Source organism: Haliotis asinina, chromosome 14 (genome assembly GCF_037392515.1).
Source record: "Haliotis asinina isolate JCU_RB_2024 chromosome 14, JCU_Hal_asi_v2, whole genome shotgun sequence".
Taxonomy (NCBI): Eukaryota; Metazoa; Mollusca; class Gastropoda; order Lepetellida; family Haliotidae; genus Haliotis; species Haliotis asinina.
In genome coordinates this window covers 17,251,934-17,274,098 of record NC_090293.1, presented here as the reverse complement: position 1 = coordinate 17,274,098, position 22,165 = coordinate 17,251,934, and the positions used below count along the sequence as shown (strand labels likewise).

Sequence of the window (22,165 nt, the reverse complement as noted above, 5' to 3'; positions counted from 1 at the left end):
CTAATTTTCAGTGACACGTTTACATAATATACATCAGTATTTTACCGTTTATTCACGCATAGAGTGTTGTTTGTGCCAACATATTTGGTAAACCCAAATATCCTCATTCAGTTTTGTTAATCGTAAAGAGATACCACCTTCTAATACAGTTCCAAGCTGTTACGTTGCTGCACATAGCCTTGAAAAGTTCACACACTCACTGACACAATCTATTGGATGTGTAGGAAAGATAGCCGTCCCACCGCCGAGACGGGTGAATTTTGTGGAAGACGGGTTAAAAATGTCTAGTCCGTCCTCATGGCGAGTCAGTTTTAGCAAACTAATGACACAACGTGCAAGATTCAGACTATGACCCTGACGTTTTGAAGATGTTGATGACTTGTCTGAAGACTAGTTCCGTGATGTTGTAACCAGCTGATCCCACTAGGAGTGATTTAACAGTCCAAGCTCTGTGCGTGCATATAAAATGATAGCTTAAAATAAGACAAACCAGTCTTAAGTCTTGAAATGATGTTTTATTTTGGGGACAGGCTAGATTTTTGCAGGACTGGTAAAAAAAATGACCAGCCAGTCCTGTGGACAGGTTAGATTTTCTACATCTTTCCTACACTGCTATTGGTCAGTTATATATGGATGCCCTTTCGCGTTTGTTTCACAGACAAAACCAGGTAATGACACTGAATGTATAATTCAATTTTTATACACCATAGCCTGTCTGCTGGCCGGAACCTGTGCACCTGAGCCTAGATTTTCGAAGCTCTCGTAGCTTTAAGATACTCGTAAGTCCTATATATTAACACTAACATTAACTTACGACTATCTTAGCGCTAAGAGAGCTTCGAAAATCTAGGCCCTGATCTACAGTCCATGAACCTTGTGTCGCTTACAAAACGTTTTGTAGTTTATGAAACACGCGTTGTAGGTCATCAAAAACGTGTGGGTGCCTGTCGACATGTTGTAGCCTATGAACCATGTGCTGTAGCCTACAGAAGACCCTGTGTTGTAGCCTATGAACCACGTGTTGTAGCCTATTGAGGACCTTGTGTTGATTTAATTTGTGGTACAGCCTATGAATCATGTGTTGCAGCCTATTGAGGACCTTGTGTTGTTGCCTGTTTAAGACTTTGTGCTGTAGCCTATGAACCATGCATGCGTTGTAGCCGATTGAAGAAATTGTGTTGTAGCCTATTGAAGCCTATTGTTGTAGCCTATTGAAGACCTTGTGTTGTAGCATATTGAAGACATTGTGTTGTAACCTGTCGAAGCTCTTGTTTCCTAGCCTATTGAAAACATTGTCTTCTAGCCGATTGAAGACTTTGTGTTGTAGCCTACTGAAGAATTGGTGTTGTAGCCTTGTTGAAGACTTTGTGTTGTAGCCTATTGAAGACCTTGTGTTGTAGCCTATTGAAGACCTTGTGTTGTAGCATATTGAAGACATTGTGTTGTAACCTGTCGAAACTCTTGTTTTCTAGCCTATTGAAAACATTGTCTTCTAGCCGATTGAAGACTTTGTGTTGTAGCTTACTGAAGAATTGGTGTTGTAGCCTTGTTGAAGACTTTGTGTTGTAGCCTTGTTGAAGACTTTGTGTTGTAGCCTGTTGAATCCTTTGTGTTGTAGTTTATTGAAGACTTTGTGTAGTAGCCTGTTGAAGACCTTGTGTTGTAGCCTATTGATGACTTTGTGTTGTAGCCTGTCGAGGCTCTTGTGTTCTAGCCTATTGAAAACATTATCTTTTAGCTAACCGATTAAAGAATTTGTGCTGTAGCCTATTGAAGAATTTGTGTTGTAGCCTTGTTGAGGACTTTGTGTTATAGCCTGTTGAATCCTTTGTGCTGTAGCCTATTGAATACATTGTGTTCTAGCCCATTGAAGACCTTGCTTTAGTAGCCTGTGGACCATGTGTTGTAGCCTATTGAAAACTTTGTGTTGTAGCCTATTGAAGACATTGTGTTGTAGCCTATTGGAAACCTTGTGTTGTATCCGGTTGAGAACTTTGTATTGTAGCCTACTGAAGACCTTTTATTGTAGCCTATTGAAGAGTTAGTGTTGTAGCCGATTGAAGACTTTGTGTTGTAGCTTACTGAAGAATTGGTGTTGTAGCCTTGTTGAAGACTTTGTGTTGTAGCCTGTTGAATCCTTTGTGTTGTAGTTTATTGAAGACTTTGTGTAGTAGCCTGTTGAAGACCTTGTGTTGTAGCCTATTGATGACTTTGTGTTGTAGCCTGTCGAGGCTCTTGTGTTCTAGCCTATTGAAAACATTATCTTTTAGCTAACCGATTAAAGAATTTGTGCTGTAGCCTATTGAAGAATTTGTGTTGTAGCCTTGTTGAGGACTTTGTGTTATAGCCTGTTGAATCCTTTGTGCTGTAGCCTATTGAATACATTGTGTTCTAGCCCATTGAAGACCTTGCTTTAGTAGCCTGTGGACCATGTGTTGTAGCCTATTGAAAACTTTGTGTTGTAGCCTATTGAAGACATTGTGTTGTAGCCTATTGGAAACCTTGTGTTGTATCCGGTTGAGAACTTTGTATTGTAGCCTACTGAAGACCTTTTATTGTAGCCTATTGAAGAGTTAGTGTTGTAGCCTATTGAAGACATTGTGTTGTTGCCTATTGAAGACTCTCTTCTTCACCTTCTTCATCTTAAAACGGCCGCTCATCACGTGGGGTCCGATTCCCTTCAGGGATACAATGTGGTGTCCCCCACCGTGACGTTGATTTAATATTGCGGTGTAAAACTGAACTCAATTACTCACTCACTCACACTTTCTCAGTGTATAAATTGCGCATATTATGGAACAGCGTCAGTGCCACAGTCTAAAAATATCATCCACGTAGATACTTCTATCTATGTGATAACCTCTGTCTGAACCATGGTCCGATTAGGCTTCCATTGAGCAAACAATGATATGTCAATAACACGTTTAACACCAGTGACCGACCGTGTTCCACTGAGTGCGTGCCTGCACAGGTTCTTATCTGAAAACAGAGCGACCTTAAACTCAACTTCCTTAACCAAGCTCCAAAATGGCGGAGAAGGTTGTGACAGACAAGAGTGGTAACACTATGACAGTGTTGGATGTAGATGGGGTGTGGTATCCAAGGACGTTCTGTGCAGAGACCCTGTCGAGCATTCCGAGCGTCTCCCTCAGGGATGACGACATACTACTGTACGGGTATCCCAGGTCAGGTGAGTGCATGGCGTAAAATGTGAAGTCTTTGCTGGGAGTCTTACTCAGCTACTCATGTGTATTCTGATTGAGGCAGCCAATGTAGCTCTACTTTAATATAGATTTCACGTGAGCGGAAACACATTCGTGGGTAAAAAGGAACAGGAAAACAAGCCCTAATTTGAAAAACAGAATTGTTGACAAAAGAATAAAAAGTGTGTTTTAGTTTTTCAAAGTTTTTGCATAGCGTATATTGACTTTCATGTATTGTATACCCATAAAACCAAATGTAAATGAGTGAAACCCTCCATACATTACACGTTTTCAACTTTATGTCTACTGCATTATCTGTCCGTTATAATCACAAAATGTAAGTACTTCATGTTTCTAAATGTTATTTCAAAGATCAAAGACCTATCTAAATATGTAACAAGTCCTTTTAATCATCATTTGCATGCGATTATGTCATGGTTTTATAAGTTTCATAAAAAAAAATTCTCTTTTCACACAGGGGCTTGTATCGCTTTGAAACGGCGTTCGAAAGACATATAGATGTATAGACCCTACCCTAGTACTTTTATATAGTACTAGGGTAGGGTCTATACATCTATATGTCTTTCGAACGCCGTTTCAAAGCGATACAAGCCCCTGTGCTTTTTATCAACTCATATGTCTGGGTTATCCATGTTTTTCTATAGTCTTAGACTTCAAAGTGGATAACTAAATAGGTGTTTATTGAAACAGGATATTCTTTCCGAGGACTTTTTTCCTACAGTCCACATTTTTCACAGTGTGTTGATTGGGCACGGTGACTTCGGTGGATACAATGTTACTGAGCCTAACTTATGGAATCCTAGTGGGGACATTGTCGCGTTGTCGCCCTCCCCAAAACAAGCAAAAGGACGCAAAATTAATCAAAGCTCGACAATGCGGCAACGCGACAGTTCAGCTACTTGTCGCACTCTAGCGTTTCGCAAAATATTTTTCTATCCACTCAAATGGCAACATGCTAGATTCCCCAGTCACATCTGTCAGTTGCTCTACTTACTTTAACTAAGTTCTGGACAATAAAGCCATGTTTTCAAAAGTTAGGTCCCTGATGAACATAACTAATACCCTTCTCACCAGTATAAACACACGATATCACGTGGACCTGGGTCTTTCCCCCTTTATCTTTCCAGACATGACATTTGCAAACATCTACTGGGACTCATAAATGGTGACTGCCTGATTGTCAGGTCACACACACACAGCCCCCCACCCCACCCCCCCCCCCCCCCCCCTGCAATTACCACCAACTTTCCGGCCCACTCAGTATATTCAGATATTCAAGCACATTCGGAAACATCCTGTTCTGACGTGACTGACTCACAAGCGCGAGAAACAACCAACAGCCCCAATTCATGTACCCCTCTAGAGAGTATTCAATTTTCAAATTTAAACATCTGTATCTATAACCCAAGTAGGTACCCTGAAGTGTAAAAACATGTCTAATTATCTCCCTATAGTCATCCCATCACCCATCAGTTAAATAAAATAAACACTTCTAATTCCAAAAAGGAAGGTAAATCTGGACCGTAAATCCTCCCCCCTACGTGCAAAATAGCTCGCCATGTTGTCCACGTCTCAACCCGTAAAAAGTGCTGTAATCTTGTTTCCTCTGATACTCTCTTGGTGTCGAATTCACCTTCTCCACATCGTACACAGGCTCTCTAAGTCTACAACCACTCTTGGTTGATAATGGAATGTCCCAGGCAATCTCAAAAACATCACAAATAATGCACTTAACCTGCCTCCTCGTGCATCGACATTGCTTGCTTGACGTCCGCCGCTAGGCGTCACTGAGGATCTGCGATATAACAACAATTTTCAAGGTCAAAACTGCGACAATGTCCCTTCTAAGATTGGATACTAAGTACCATTTCACTGAAAGTCGCGTTGTTGGACAAATGCTGGTTGTTGGGAAAGAAATCTTGTTCAAATCCGCTTTTGCGTCGACCTGCTGACGTTCCTATCAAAAATAAAGAACACGGATTAATAGTAAGTGAGGTAGTGTTTATTTTAGGCCGCACTCAGCAATATTCCAGCTGTATGGCAGCGGTCTGTAAATAATCGAGTGCGGACCAGACAATCCAGAGATCAAAAGCATGAACATCGATCTGCGCAGTTGGGAACCGATGACATGTGCCATTCAAGTCTGCGAGCCCATTTATCGCCTCCTACGGCGAGCCTAGGTTACTGGATTAATCTCATAACCCTGACCTTCACGGGCCTTAATATGTTAAGGGTACCTAAAGATTTTTGAAAGAAATGTTTACATAACACTTACATGTGGCGTTACGATGCAGGTCACCATTGGTTGTTTGAGATAGTCAACATGCTCGTGTCCCGTACCGCTGACTACGTGCCCTTCACCCTGGAGAGCGGCGTCCTTGAACTACAACCCGACTCGTCCCTCCGACGTCTCCCAAGCCCAAGGGTACTCACTACTCACGTCCAGGCCCATCTCCTGCCTCGAGAACTTCAACAGCGGAATGTGAAAACCGTGCACATCATCCGTGACCCCAGGGACGTTGCAGTTTCATGGTTTCATTTCTATCACGCATACCCCGCAGACAAGTATGAGGGAACGTGGGACGATTGGCTGCATCTATTCACTAGTAACAAATGTATGTAACTTGGGGTGTGGTTTTACGTGACGATCGCTTTTAGCAATATTCCAGCAATATCACGGCGGGATTGGGAAACGAACTGAGATCTTTGGCGTGACTACCGAAAAGCATTAATAACACTAATAAGCATTAACAACTTAGACACCATCGCTTTTATGTAACTGGTAAAAATATCAGAAAATATAAGCTGTGGAAAACCTTTTCCCTTATCCCCTGAAACAGATCAAGTTGGCCTTCGCAGGCAAAATAACGCTGATAGGTGTTCTATCCAAAAAAGAAACGCATAGACGAGAAATCTGTTGCAAAAAGGTTGTATTTTCAAACATGTATAACTCGTTAACAAATGGACATTCGTGCATGAAATTTACCCTAATTTAGAAGAAGGTAATGGATACTTTTAGATAATGGAGACACGGAGTGCCATGGTGACGACGTAGCACGACCCCGACGTCGGGTTTCCTGACTCTCAGACCAATCGCTTTCAACTGTACCGAACAGTTTGACCGGATATCCTCTGAAGTCCAAGCGCCCTGGCTGACTAACAGACTAACATTCAGACGCCTGGCAACACAAGATTGGTAATCTCCAACGTGCATTCTTTCAATAGCGATATTCCTGTCAAGATGTGACGTAGTTATATTACCATGAAACCCCTTAGAAACGAATGCCAATTTCTGAAAGTAATCTGGATTTTTGTTGCCAGACATTAAATGCTCTTTGCTGCACGATTTCAAAATTAACATTTTCAAGTAAAATCGATTGTTTACTTATGTAGTTGTGAAAAAACATGTTATCAAAACTTTTGCTACATATTTTGACGATTGTCGCAACACAATAGATTTTTATAAAAATACAAATCGCCTATGCGTTTCTTTTGAATGCATAGGTACGCTATGATAATACACTGAAAATCACTGATGACACCGGGTTCTTGCGAGAAGGGTAACACCCGTGTATTCCACCCACAAGCGTCCATGTCAGTATATGCAATACTCTAATTTGCCAGTTGACAATCAGTGAGTGAGTGGGTTTAGTTTTACACCGTACTCAGCAATATTCCAGCTATATGGCGGCGGTCTGCGAATAATCGAGTCTCGACAATAACAACAGGCGCTGGGCCTTTGGGCGGGCGGTTGTTTCGAACGCGAGTCCATGTCCTTTCACTATCAGGAATGATAAACAAATATTCAGCTGAAAAGCTGAAATTTGCCTTTGTTTACAATCACATTACACTAAACCTTATGGTTAAGTAATATTACGTTACCATATACATACAAAAAGACGTTTCGTTGCAGTTATGTGGTGTACTTGGTTTGATCACATTCGTTCCTTTGAAGAAGTGTGTGAATCACTGGACCCAAGCCGTCTTTACATTATATTTTATGAAGACCTGAAAAAGGTAAGTTCGGCTGCAATCATATCTGTTCATAACCATTCCTTGAAACTTCTGTAGTAAATTCGAAGTTGGTAAGTTTTCTCAGAGGGTTCTACCACGTGCAGGTGTTTATGAATCGTTATTTGACACAAGTAGTGATGATGGATTTATGAGTGCGTATCTTGTCCCACCTGAACACAAGTCATAAACACATGCAAGACCATGTCAATAACCCGCCCCCCTGACCAAACACGACACTGAAATCAAAACAGGTAATTGTATTTGTGATGATGTTTGTCATAGATGTGTCAAACGGTCTCCGCAGCTCAACAGGCACCTTAACGCCGTGAAAGATTTACGAACGACTTCTGTTTAGATATGTTGTAAAAGATGAAATATATACGCTCAAATAAAGTAAGAGGACTCCATTTTTAATTTGCGATTGAAAAAGTTGAGAGAGATATCGGAGTTGCTCAACGTTGATGTGATAATAATGAATGTTTTGAGAGTGCATCGCCACCTGCTCTTCCCTATGACCATGGTTGTACAGCAATCCCCCTTGAAAGATCACTGGTGTCTGACGAGAAATTTACATGTGTACGATTTTCATTTCCAAACAAAAATCCAAACTAGAAACAAAGACGAACAACTGTCAAAATTAATGGTCTGCAGTGATTTATCAACCTTCTTGAGAGCGGTCAAAGTCAAGAATGACACCCCATGCACGTGTATGGGGCTACTACGTTGTGTTCAGGAGTGGCGATAAAGGAAAATGGTGACCACTGCATCCATAAGATGTTTGTCTTTGAAAAGTTTGTTAAAGCTTATGCTTCCCATACATCTTGAAAGTTCGGGTTCCTAACCCTTTTGAAGAGTGTATTATAAATTTGAAAAAGAAGTTGGACATAAGTAACTGTCCACCAAGATTTACCCTATAAGAAAGCGAACTTGACATAGTTGAGGTGACTGTGTAACAGTGTTTAACACTCACAAAATTCCAAGCCAGACACCTGGACTGGTAACTTAAAAAAATTATCAGCCCGGACACAAACGTGCCTGTCCGGTTCTCAACACTAAACAACAAAAACATAGAAATCGGGTTTCTGAATACTTTACTTCATGTATTGTAGCGTGAGGGTTGAGCTACATGGCTTGGTTTAGAAACTAGAAATCTGTTGTACATTTGCCTCACGCCAGGATCAGAGAAAAATGAGTCATGGTCTGAGCCAGCATGTTCATGTCATTTGTTTCAGCAGCAGGAACCTGGACATCATCCTCTGCAGCTAGATGCTGCTGAAACACAATAACAACCTTCAGAGCTGTTAGGGGTAAAAATATATACCACACCACCGAACAGGCTGCTCTTGAAAATCTGACCGTCCGAGATGTAAACAGACCGTTCCGGACGGTCGGGCAAGCGGGAATTTAAACGCTGCTGTGTAACTCACTGTAAACTATCATGTTGCGTGATCTGCATATCCCTATGTTTATCATTGCCATAAAAGGCGACTCAGCTTGTCGTAAGGGGCGACTAACGGGATCGGGTGGTCAGGCTCGCTGACTTGGTTGACGCATGTCATCGGTTCCCAATTGCGCAGATCGATGCTCATGTTGTTGATCACTGGATTGCCTGGTCCAGACTCCATTATTTACAGACCGCCGCTGGAATATTGCTGGGTGCGGCGTAAAACTAAACTCACTCACTCACTCCCTATGTTTATCATTCCATATAGATAATCCTCCGCAAATACATGTCAACGCGTAAAATATAGTAAACAATATTCACTGTGGGGGACAACCCAGCCTTATACCCCTTATGGCATACCACTAAATGTGTCATGGAATCATTGGATGTCGATTACCTAAGTTGAAACATTTAGTTACCTGCATGGAATCAGTCATCAAAAGAACGTGTTGTGAAATATACTCAACAGTTGTACTCTACATTAGCTAAGTTTACATACTGATACTATCGTATAAAGGAATTACAATGAAGGAGCAAAACAGACTGCAATACAAACACAATAGCTCTATAAAGACAGTGGCGATAGCAATAAAGAGAGAGATTTCTTGGAGTATGAGATATGATGTGTCTGAGTTTACCCAGGCAGGAAAAACTTTTACTTAAGGCTCCTTCACACTTATTTTGAATTGACAGGAATCAAAGAGAATCAGCCAGAAAGAAATATTTCCAAAATTCGAACCTCATTCGTGAGAGAATGTCAAATTAAACAATATGTTCAAGCTTTGAACATAATGCTGTTTAATGTTTCAATGACGTTTTTATGCGTTTTGGCGGTGTTCCGATGATGGTTGGATTCGTTTGAAGAGCATTCGGGACGTTTTGACACCATACGAGATGTATTCGAGGTATATTCGAGCTGTACTCCAACTTCAATCGAAACATTGCGATATATTTGAAAAATATTCCCCCGGAAGTCCAGGGGTAATCGAGACACATTCGAGTTACTCATTCCGGGTGCATCCGAGACATTCCGACAGGATTTGTAGTGGCTTGTCTTTTCTATTCTCACTCGAATATGTTCAGAATACTTCGAATGCACTTCGAACGCATTAAGGTTAGTTAAAAACAGTTATACTTTTCCTGACCCATGACGTCAAGCCCTCCCAACCGCCCGTCTCAAACACGCTGCAGTCACGGTAATTCTCGTGTCGGGCATGTGGGAAGTATGGACAGTCATGGGACCGTATTGGCGGGAAAGGGAGGCTATCGAAGGGTGAGTGTATTGTGCGTCCGCTTCAAATAGATGGGAAGGATTTCAAAAGTTTCACTATCTTCGCATACAGGGAGGAGATAAGCATGATAAGCATGAGTCAGGATAAGTATAAAATATCAATTTTATTCAAAAAAATACATTTAAGCAACTGCAAAAATATTTGGGTAAGGTCAATGGTCAGTTTTACAGAAAAAAGCATTTGATAAGAAAAAATGAGCAAACTTGACAAATTATGGTTTTTTAGATTCATCATATCATTTGAAGATCATATACACTTTTGGTTGGAAACGCAACTGGGAACCGATGACATCTGTCAACCAAGTCTGCGGACCTGACCACCCGATCCCGTCAGTCGCCTCTTACGACACGCATGTGTTACTGGAGCTTACATTTTAACCCGGACCTACAAGGGACTTTAAACAGAGAAATGGCTAAGAGTAATAAATATTGTAATTGTATTTTTCGGCCCTAAAATACCCAAGAACACTGAAACAGGAAGAATTACTATTTATCACCGAATCTTTCGGATTGTATTGCTTAACATACATGTCAAATATGCTGTAAGTAGCTATTCTTGTCAGTCGCTGCGATATGGAGCCTCATTCTAAGAGTGTGGGTTTAAACCACACCCTAAAAGTAATGGAATCTGTGAAAGGGTAAAACAGAATCTATATCTGAGGCAAACATCAATATACAGCCTAACTACAGTGCAACGTCATCTTCGATCGCGCAGACGTATGAAAAAGCACAAAGACGAAATCATTTGAAATCGTGGCAAAATTACTGGAGAGGAGGCGATAAGATCTGACTTGTCTGTATAACAAACCTGTCGAAGAGGAGGGGATTCGAACACACGCGTGAAGGCCCCATTGGATTAGCAATCCATCGCCTTAGCCATTCGGCTACCTCGTCTGCCAACGAGGGGAGTGCAATGCTTCCTTTCATAAGTACGGAAAATCAACAAGATTGCATTTGCACGATACCTTCGTGCCATGAGGGTAGTCATACCTTTTCACCTTGAAGACACTGTGTAAAAAAGTACATTTTAATTATTTTTCATCTAACAAAAATAATGTTCTCGAGTTTTTACTTATGAATTTATTTTTAAACATTTTCTTCAAGAATCCACTCGAAGAAATACAGAAACTGGCTCGGTTCCTGGAGATTGATTTACCACGTGACGTCTTGGAGGAAATTGTTCAGAAATCTGAATTCAGTAAAATGAAGAGTGTGAAAGATGAGATAACAGAGAAATGGAATGGGAAGCCTGCCCAGTATAGAAAAGGTTTGTTGCCATAGTTCCGGTCATAGTCTAATAGTGAGTGAGTATTGTTTTACGTCGCATTGGCACCATGGAAGAAATGTTGCCATAACGCGGAAATGACGACACCAGAAATGGCCTCCACACATTGTACCTATATGGTGATTCGCACAGGTTCTTTGGCGTGACAAGTGAACGCTTATACCCAAGGCTACACAACCGCAACTGACCTCCAATCAACTTCTGCTGTGCCAATATATTATATAAACAACATTTGATATCTTTGCAGGTATTGTTGGGGATTGGATGAACACATTCACGCCATCACAGGAGATGATGTTCCAGGACTTGTACCGGAAGAGGATGCAGGGATCAATGTTCCAAGCGCGTTATGAACATCCTTGAATTCGTTTCATGATTACATGTTAGTATGTGATTACATACTCAGACTATGCATGGCGTGTATACCTGTCAACGTCATATTTTACTGAAAACATGAACATCTTTGCCGCCCTTGCTTGTCATTTTGAATAACAGTTTCAGGAAGTGGGGCTCACCGACATGTTTGACAATATAAATAGACGTGCTGGATATACATGAAAAGCGTCGTTAAACTTTGATTTATTGGACGAGGACGTGACACACTCGCTACAGAACTACATAGTTCTTATTCCCAAATAGGATCTGGTGAAAAATGACAAGGCGCAAAAGCCGATGAAGGATCTATAAAAAAGGCACACCCAGGGCGATTATATCAGGTCATTATTCTCGCAGTGTTATGGCTAGTAAAGGATGACCTGTAGATCAGACAAACATTGTCGACACTTCACGGGTTTGTATGGACTCGTTCGTCCGCCAACGGTGAATACATACGTTCATTATGCAATACAGATGTGACATGCCTCTATCTTAAATGAGGCTTATCGAGGCCTAACGTTGTGTCTGAGTCGTTGCCTGTATGATATTAAGTTATCTACAGGGGAATATAGCTGCACGGTTGTGGCATATGGAGTGGTGACATAAAACCAAAATATTCAGCAGCTCTAGATATTGAAAAACATGCTCAATTTAATACGTTTGTTATTGTACTGTAGTTTTAAAGAACACAATATTTTGTCACAAAATCAGCCAAAGCTAACAATCCAACCTGCGTTGAAGACTGCATGGAAACTGCTTGTTAAGCGACGTGTTCTGAGTAGGTGTAGTATAACTCTGAATAACACCTATACAGCTGATGTAATCTGGTCGGTCATTGGTCTGGTTTCCTCCCAGGTGAACAAGATTTAGCTTGACTGCCTAAATAGAGAGACGACACAGTAAAACGGAAGTATGTAGTGGGTGATTGATTCTCGCCCATGGAAACCAATGAAGTATTAACTATTGACTAATGATGGTGTGGATTTGGTTGACATACACCAATAAATATCATTTACATAACCAGCATGCAACCCTCGAGATGTTAAAAGCCCTGTTAACACTGATGATAAAAATGCTTCATGTACATGTGTACAAGTTGAGAGTAGAAAGGGAACATGGATAACAAATCAGGAATATAATAATACTCATGCTAGTTATTTCATATGCAAAGTTGAACTGCAATGTCAAAAAATGTTTACGATGAAATGAAGTTAGCAAACATTGTGAGACTATGCTGTGATGTACTTGACACTCTATAGAGAAGAACTGACATCTGTTGTATTTGTTTGTTCTGCGGAGTCCTCATACAGCCCCACTGGTACAGCATTCAACGTGATTCATCAAAGCACAGATAATTAATTGTACGAACATGCATAGGGTAGATGCACGATGCAACTTTGACGGCTTATTGATCAATAATTCTCGTCTAAACTGCTCAACTTTTGATTTGTTGGTATTCGCCATTAATGACACAAGTTTGACGGAGATTGTTTTCAGCAACCTTTCTTCGATGGAAGCCATTAAGAATAGTCCGCACAGAAGCGCATCCAGGAATGTTGAGAACGGGATACACATAAATCAACAAGTCCAGAGGTTAGTGGAAATGCTCCTCTGGGATTTTCTAGCTCCGTCCCTGTTGTCCACATATAACAATACTGTGATCCAGATATCGTTAACAGCAACACCTGCATATAGATCTATAGTCCTTGGGTCAGATCGTGGAAAAACAGGGAGAACACAGACGACGACAGAATACAGCCTTGTCTCACTCCCTTCGTCAGGTTGAAGAATGGCGTCCAATCACTCAGCGCTGATTACATAGTCCAGGGACGTGGCTACCATTATTAAAAGTAAAAAAGCCCGGACTTACACGTAATTCTTGCCAAAAAGGTTGGACATGCCTCAATAATATCTAAATATAAAGTTTTGCAACCTATCGGGCTGACACGAAAATGCTGGCTTGCTACGCGTCGTTCATGGGTTGTTGACCATTATCACAGCTTATTCGAACTATAGCTTTAGACAGTTTCTGTCCACACTGTAGAACACTTTCTTCATATCCGAGAAACAGGCCAAGCGGTGAGCTTGTCAGCTTCTGGTTTTAGAGCGTGTAAACCATACTTTTGTGCAAAGCAGCTCACATTTTACGGAATCCATTCTGGATGACCTATGATGTTCTTCGAATGAAGCCTAGATGATATTCGAGTATAAAAAAGTTCCGAATAAGTTCTTCTAGAAACTGACATGAAGTAATATCTCTCTGTAGGTGAACGGTTGAAAATATGTTTCCCTACTAGTCGTCTACGAATGACCGGCGTCAGTGTATTTGGTGTTGTCTTTGATATCCATACAGAGACAAAGTAGATCGCAACATCTATCGTCTAGTGCAAAACAAAACTCCGCTGTAAACAGACGAGAGTGCAATAACGGCCAGTTCAGAATCGCCTCCTTAACAGTACACAATAATGCCTCATGGTGGTTACCGAAGTATTGGGTTTGTGGGTATTGGATCTATTCCATGTTAAAATCTTCGGTTCTGGATTACATCATTTTTTGTGGTCATATCTTCGGTAGGCACCTATTCGGTTATTGAGTTTGTAGGTACAGAATGTATTCCATGTGAAAATCTTCGGTTCTGGGTAATGTTTACTTTTGTGTGGTCCTGTCTTCGGTTGGCACCCAATCAATAACTGGGTTTGTGTCGGGTAGGTACGGCATGTATTCAGTCTGAAAACTGCACCGATTCTGGATAGTGTTATTGTATTGTGGGCCTATCTTCGGTAGGCACCGATTCTGTTCTTGCAGTTAGGACAGTCATGCACGACGTCTTTGGTGCCGTCGACGCAGAACGGTATAAGACAACATCCTGCCCAGCATCTGGAATAGTTGGAAATACGTTTTCACGATTTACGTAATAACAATACTCACTTAATAATAATACTAATAAGAGTACTTCTATACGCCCCATCACTGGGGGACATGCTCTAAGCGTATACAAATTACAATTCATTGTTACCCTGAATAACCCAAGTCGCTTGGAGATTATAGTCACACATCCCACTGGGTACCCATTTCTGCTGAGTGACCAGAGGCAATTTTGAACAAACTGTCTTGCCTTACTAAAGTAAGACCACATGTATCACATGTGCTTGGCTCCAGGGCAAGACCGAAGTGCTGAAACTCAGGAGTCAAGGTGCCAATTGTCACCCATCCAAGACTCCGAGCGCCCATCGTTAATTTACCTAAAATGATATGTGACTTGAGCTCTATGCACAGGACCACACACCACTACAAACCATCTACCATATTACAGTCCAGGATCGGATGGTCAGACTCGCTGACTTGGATGACATCGAATCTCAACTGCGCAGATCGATGCTCATGTTGCTGATCACTGGATTGTCTGATCCAGACTCGATTATTTACAGACCGCCGCCATATAGCTGGAATATAGCTGACTGCGGCGTAAAACTAAACTCACTCACTATTGCTATTATTACCCGAGAAAACAAATGACGCATGCTGCAGCCCATGTACAGGTGCCGATTTCGTGTGTTGTGGAGGTGACGATAAAGGCGTTGCAGTAAGGACAATGTATTTGCGCCGGGCTCTCTCCCAGGCGACCGGTATACGTCATCGAAGACAGCTGTGTCACAACTACGGCTGTAGTACAGTTAGAATGTCGTTAGAATTCAAGGAATACAAAAGTGGAACAGTATTTACCAAAATGGTTTGTCTTTACGCGTGATAAGCAACTGTCAGCTGATGCCTTACTGAGAATGAAGAATTTCTTTTTCTCAGAAAGCATTTAACTTGGCACATGATACGAAAAATGGTGAGTTATCAGCTGAGAATGTGGATGGAATATGGAATCAAGTTGGATACATTCACTTGTGCAAGACAAATCATTACGCATGGGATAAGATATATCCGATGTGGATCAGATCAGGTTATCAGTTTACGGGGGTCACAATGTTTTTAATGCCTTTAAAGATATGAGTAATTCAATTTCTGATACACTGAAGCTAAATATAGAATGATATTGATTTGATTTGACACTTGATGTGATTGATCTAGTTCCAGTTTACATACATGCACGTGTGTTGAAAGGCTGAACAGGGTAGTGCCCGCCTTGCGGATATGCCTGCTGGCCAGTGGGATATGACGGCTGGGTTGGCGGGTAGGCTGGTTGCGCGGATGGATATGCCGGCTGAGCGGGGCTGTAAGCGCCTGTTTGGGGCTGGGAGGCAATGTCCCAGTAAGCAGGTGGTGGGTCCTCGGGAGGAGCATTGGGTGACGCCATGTTTGTTTAAGATGCAATTATCTGTAAAGAACACATATTACAAACATGAATAAAAATATTTATATACTTATATACTTATACTTGCCTTATATATGTATGTAACTACTACTACTACTACTACTACTACTACTACTACTACTACTACTACTACTACTACTACTACTACTACTACCGCCACTACTACTACTACTACTACTACTACCGCCACTACTACTACTACTACTCAGCAACATTCAGCTATATGGCAGCAGTCCAGTAGCAGCAGCAGCAGCAGCAGCAGTAGTAGTAGTGGTGGTGGTGGTGGTAGTAGTATTAGTTTCCATGTTTGTAAGATCTGGGATATTGCTGAGTGCAAAAACAAAAACTACTACATGTGTAAGTCGATTTAGTCTTATCCCCTTCATGCTGAGTACCACTTGGTCAGAAATAAGGACCATATTTGGATAAAAGTGAGTTTTAGTGTAGTTTTACGCCGCACTCAACAGCAACATTTGGATGTAACGGAGCCACGGTTCTAACCGTCGACCTTCACGATAGACGTTCTAGTCACTGGACTATGTAGACTATGAATGAAGCCTTTGTGCATAAAACATTTAATTGCAGTTTGATGCACATGTTTTATGGTTTCTTTGAAGGAAGAAGACAAGCGTTTACAGAAACCAAATCAAAATATGGGAACTGTCAAAAAGTTAAAGTATATGGAAACTTTGATATGGTACAGTAATGTTAAGTTACACTCAGCTGATATTCACACTTACGCTGTAGACAAGTGAAACCGACTCGTTTATTTGAAATAATTAATTCGCATAAAGATTCCTAGTAACAAAATAAATACATGTATGTCTAACACAACAAATTCTAACTTTTCAACAGTCACCTTTCTTATTATACTGAACTGTATTCCAGCTTTCAGAGTCGGCATTTCACAGCAATCGAGCATGACCTTTCTACAGAGATTTAAAAGCACGTCAAACGATTTAAACTTGTTTCGCCGGAGCCAATCATGAAATCAATAAAGATTGCGAAATGTTTATTCATCGGGATGACATTATTAAAGACCTCAGTAAAGATTGCGAAATGTTTAACACATATGACTATGAACTACAAACATCAAACAAATTACTAAAAAAGAATATTTGAACATACCACCTTGCCTTGTCAACGCACTACGCCACGGCGTCATTAGACGACATCGTAACACAAGTAGCGAAGTGTAGTCAAGTTAATGGTAGCGTACACATAAGACTCAGACATGTGACGTCACGTGCGATTGACAACCCGGTCGATCAACAGGGACCATTTCAATTGGTCTAAAATTAGAATGGCATTATATATTAAGAGTACAGTACACACAGGGCTCGCGTTTGTAGGAATACTTGTATTTGTACATAAAAGGTCAGGAACTGCTCATGATCATTTCACCGGCTGCATACGTCAGTCGCTCCGATATGTATTGAATACCACGACCTGGACAATGAGCGGGCTAGGCGGCTGAGTTTGTGTGCAGGCGACTTGGTGCCTGACTCTGAGGGTGTGGGTTCGAATCCCGGATGTGACTCAACCCAAAAAAAGTACTAGAATTAGTACTTTACTAAGAAAGTGAAATCCCAAATATGACATACGTTGCTGTGGACAATGCTCAGATAGAACGTGGTTGTGTATCGAGGGACGGTTCCTACTCCCTTTCACGAATTTAACCAAAAGGTTGGAAATCAAAATGACTAGTGACATGACGTCATCGGTATTTTAGTTTGTATGCGTTATTATTCAGGGTGACGAAATAATGTTAGCACATCTGCTACTGCTACGAAGCATGAACTTGCCCACAACCAGCTTTCCTTTTGTGTGGAAATGTAGCGCCTGCCTCTTGCGAAACCTTTAAGACTCGACCGAGCATACTCTATCTATGAAGATTTCAAAGAACGTCAATCAGTTCAATTCTGTTTGAACAGGGTAATGTTATTCAGGGAAACAGTAAAACTTACAGATATTTTTATAAAACACACGTGGAAGTCATTTTTCAAAAACAAAACTGACGGGATATGCAATGTGATTTAGACACAAGAGCAAATCCACCACCGAAAGACTAGTTACATGTCTATGACAGACTGGCGTTACAGCAGACAGGCCAAAGAGTGATAAACTGAAGGTCTCTACCGGTATTTCAGGGGTGTTGCCCATGAGGAACCGATACATCATTGTGACGTCATCGTGCGCCAACAGTACTGCACTTCCAGGCAGGAGACAGTGTGACCAGACGACTCCGCATTCATGGTCGCTGTGCCGATCGACATTTCAAGGGCATGACGTTGACGTGCCAACACCGACGTGCCAGACTGAGATGGACCTTCAGTGGATGGATCTCTTCAAGATCTGTCCTCAATTGAGCACCTTTGGTAATAACTGAGACGTCGTATTCGGAAACGCCAAAATCAGCCATTGACGAAGCACGCTTTGGCAGCTGCTCTGCTAAAGGAATGGCGTCGGATCCCTAATCAAGAAGCCAGAAGACTCAGCTCCTTGTCGATTTAGCATTGGTGATCGAATACAGGACAATGCACCCCAGTGTCATTCAAGTGATCTTAGATCACGATCTGCGTCGTTTTTCTTCTGTTATCCATTAAATACTGTTGCTAAATGACAGGGTTTTGCAATAAAACATTTAATGTTACCATATTTAGCTTAAGTTTTGTTTTAGACCAGAAAAATATTTAATGGCGTTTCTTTTGTACGCTAGTTTAGATTTTAGAAGAGGCAAATTTAAAACTAGTAATTAAATCTACAACAGTTTAACTACTGATGGCAATACAATGTAAAAACAGGCTATATATTGCCAACAATTGAAGGTAGATCACCATACTAGGTACCACGGGGTCTTACAGTACATTTGCTTCTTGCCTGGATCCTACCTGGATTTTCATCATTCCCTCAACTGTTAGCAATGGAGACACATCTAGCCATACATTAAAATACACATATAATTAAAATTATAATTAAAACGTGGAATGTTTAAATTTACTTTGAATGCCCTTTCAGGAGGTCAATAATTTTTCAGTACTCGAAGATACAGCTACGAACAATCTAATTCTAGTTCAAACCTCCCATGATAAAATATTTACCTATTTACAAATCATTTAACAAATCTAAATCTAAATGAATTTTAAACTGGTATTAGTAAATCGATCCTTCATAGTTCGTGATTTAAAACAGTTATCACTAGTGGTGAACCATTCAACACAGTGACACAGAAATGTGCCATTTATATTCGGACAGTTGACGTAATTCCCATAGACTTGCATGTTAATTTTGTCTTGCATAAATAAATTTCATGAATTCTATTTCCATAAGACTGAAGTCTAAATTTGCACTTTTGTGACAAGGGTTTTATCCACAATCACATAATATCTGTTTAATTTGTCGTTGCCTATTTTTCGAAATATTTAATGAACGTGTGTACAGTGCCGTGAACTGTAGAATGGCAATATACGTGATTGTGCTCTGTGACACCATGCGTAAGTTGATAAATGTGATGTCATTAGTTAAATCGTGGTCGGAAAACTGAACTGTGTACAGAGCAGAGCAGATCTCATATTTGCCTGTCAAAGTTTACAAAGATCCATTATAAAGTTAACCCATTTCATGAAAATTATTTATGCTACACGGAAATAATATGTAACCCTGTTCGAATATAACTGGCACGAGTCGGTAGTGAACTGAAAACTGAAGAAACAATATGACTTCGCCCTTAATCGATTCACATACAGGGTGACAGGTGAATGTGTATAGTGTGTGACTGAGTGAGTGAAAGTGGTGTTACCCCACTTTTTTTTCAGTGTTCCTTCAGTGCACTGAACTCATTCCACCAATGTGCAGAATCGAACCCTTATCTACGGTGTAACGAGCAAACGCTTTCACCACTGGGCTACCCAAACAGGCACAGTGCAGGATCTTCAGCATTGCGAGAAATAGATGGTATTGCAACCACGAAAAGCTTTTTTAGCTGTGAAATTTAAGAACTAGCGTATTTGTGTGATATCAGGCACGCTAGCTGTTCAACTTGAATCGCACAATTGATTATACTGTACACAACCCCCAGACTGCCCATAGTGTCACCCTTTAACCCTTGGTAAAAATGAATTCTACATACCTGATACTGTCAAACCATTGTGTCGGTAGTGAAACAGGCAGCTGAGGTGGCGTACGTGAGAACCAGTTTAGACCATGCGGGTAAGGAAACTGGGTTCTGTCTGTCAGTTTGTGATCCGACCTCTATTATCCAGGCGTCCACTGAAGTCAAATCAACAGCTTTCTTCTCTTCGTGGATTCTTTCAAAGGTCACCTCCCTAGCAACAGTTGCTACTTTGACATTGTTATTGCATTCAGGTAGCAAATAAGGGTGGAAAATGAATGTTGGCTTTATACATGTATGTGTAAATACAGAACGATGCAATTATTTATAGATACCTATTGCCCACAACAAACTGGAACTGATTTAATGTGCTCTCCCTCTCACCTGTCTACCTGCATGCACATGTGGTTGGTACAAGGGGAACACGCTTCCTCTCACCTGTCTACCTGCATGCATATGTGGTTGGTACAAGGGGAACACGCTTCCTCTCACTTGTTTACCTGCATGCATATGTGGTTGGTACAAGGGGAACACGCTTCCTCTCACCTGTCTACCTGCATGCACATGTGGTTGGTACAAGGGGAAGACACTTCCTCTCACCTGTTTACCTGCATGCACATGTGGTTGGTACAAGGGGAACACACTTCCTCTCACCTGTTTACCTGCATGCACATGTGGTTGGTACAAGGGGAACACGCTTCCTCTCACCTGTCTACTTGCATGCACATGTGGTTGGTACAAGGGGAAGACACTTCCTCTCACCTGTTTACCTGCATGCACATGTGGTTGGTACAAGGGGAACACACTTCCTCTCACCTGTTTACCTGCATGCACATGTGGTTGGTACAAGGGGAACACGCTTCCTCTCACCTGTCTACTTGCATGCACATGTGGTTGGTACAAGGGGAACACACTTCCTCTCACCTGTTTACTTGCATGCACATGTGGTTGGTACAAGGGGAACACGCTTCCTCTCACCTATCTACCTGCATGCACATGTGGTTGGTAAATGGGGAACACGCTTCCTCCCACCTGTCTACCTGCGTGCACATGTGGCTGGTACAACAAGGACAGTACTGTAACACACTCTCCCTCTGCATGCAGGTAGACATGTGAGAGGGAGAGTATGTTACAGTCCTGTCAGTGCAGTACGACCAGTCAACGCTGTGTGCCTGGATCGGTGTGCTTCTGCAGGAGCACGTATGTGTGCGTGCGTGCGTGCGTGCGTGCGTGCGTGCGTGCGTGCGTGCGTGCGTGTATGTGAAGTTGCGTGCTTGTTTCGGTGTCGATCCATCTATGTCTGTACTACTGGCGAGATTGTTACAAGATACATATAGGTTCTGTAACCAAATACATACTATGCGTCAGTCAAAAAGAAAAGCATCAACTTTCTGTGGCGCTGTCCTAAGTAGGGGAAGTAACTCTTGAAGGTCTAGGCCTAGCTGGCCCCTCTTAGTTGAGGTGAGTATACCCGTCGTGCCCTTTGACTTACGGTAGGACAAAGGGTGATTTATGATTCCTAACACCACACACCAATATGTCCAACACTGATAAGTTAATTCAAGACTAAAACTGTGAGTATGTCTGCCACTAGTGTTCGGTTCCAGTAATTTCTACGCTTAATAGCGAAGTGAAATCACGTTAGCCGAGTGTGTACAGGGGAGGCAACACTCTTGAAACGTTCGTCTTCTCAGTCAATAAATCAACAGAAGCTGGCTTCATGCAATAAGTGCAGCACAGAAAACCGAAAGTTTTTCTTCACGTTTATATTGAGTGAATACGATAAAACTGCAATGTTGTATAAGGGAAACGCTAATTACAGCGACCCAAAATTCCAGATTGCCTGTTTAACAGACTGAATCCGAATAAAGACCCCGGAAAAATCTGATGCTGATACATACACCTACAAATATATTCACAGCTAAATGGCCTTCATACTATGTAGCCATACGGGGAATCAAACCCAGGTCTTTAGCGTGACGAGCGAACGCTTAACCACTAGGCTACCTCATCGATATTTACCAACACATATTTACTCATCCACTTGTGGCGCGGTCGATGGGGTAGGCTTGTTGTTAGAGGGTTCGGCCGTCACGCCGA

General features: G+C 41.5%; 2 protein-coding genes across 2 annotated transcripts; one reads left to right on the top strand and one right to left on the bottom strand.

Annotated features, from left to right (window-relative positions):
• The first annotated feature begins 3,019 nt into the window (after positions 1–3,019).
• On the top strand, positions 3,020–13,067 carry LOC137262303 (sulfotransferase 1 family member D1-like). The gene is made up of 5 exons (XM_067800126.1): positions 3,020–3,190; positions 5,519–5,839; positions 7,138–7,241; positions 11,078–11,240; positions 11,506–13,067. The coding sequence occupies exons 1-5, from the start codon at positions 3,028–3,030 to the stop codon at positions 11,619–11,621; spliced, it is 867 nt and encodes a 288-aa protein (XP_067656227.1). The 5' UTR covers positions 3,020–3,027; the 3' UTR covers positions 11,622–13,067.
• A 1,337-nt stretch (positions 13,068–14,404) lies between these two features.
• On the bottom strand, positions 14,405–15,936 carry LOC137260672 (lipopolysaccharide-induced tumor necrosis factor-alpha factor homolog). Its single transcript, XM_067798268.1, has 3 exons — positions 15,726–15,936; positions 15,134–15,296; positions 14,405–14,510 (listed from the first exon to the last, which is right to left on the bottom strand). The coding sequence occupies exons 1-3, from the start codon at positions 15,934–15,936 to the stop codon at positions 14,405–14,407; spliced, it is 480 nt and encodes a 159-aa protein (XP_067654369.1).
• Positions 15,937–22,165: the final 6,229 nt, after the last annotated feature.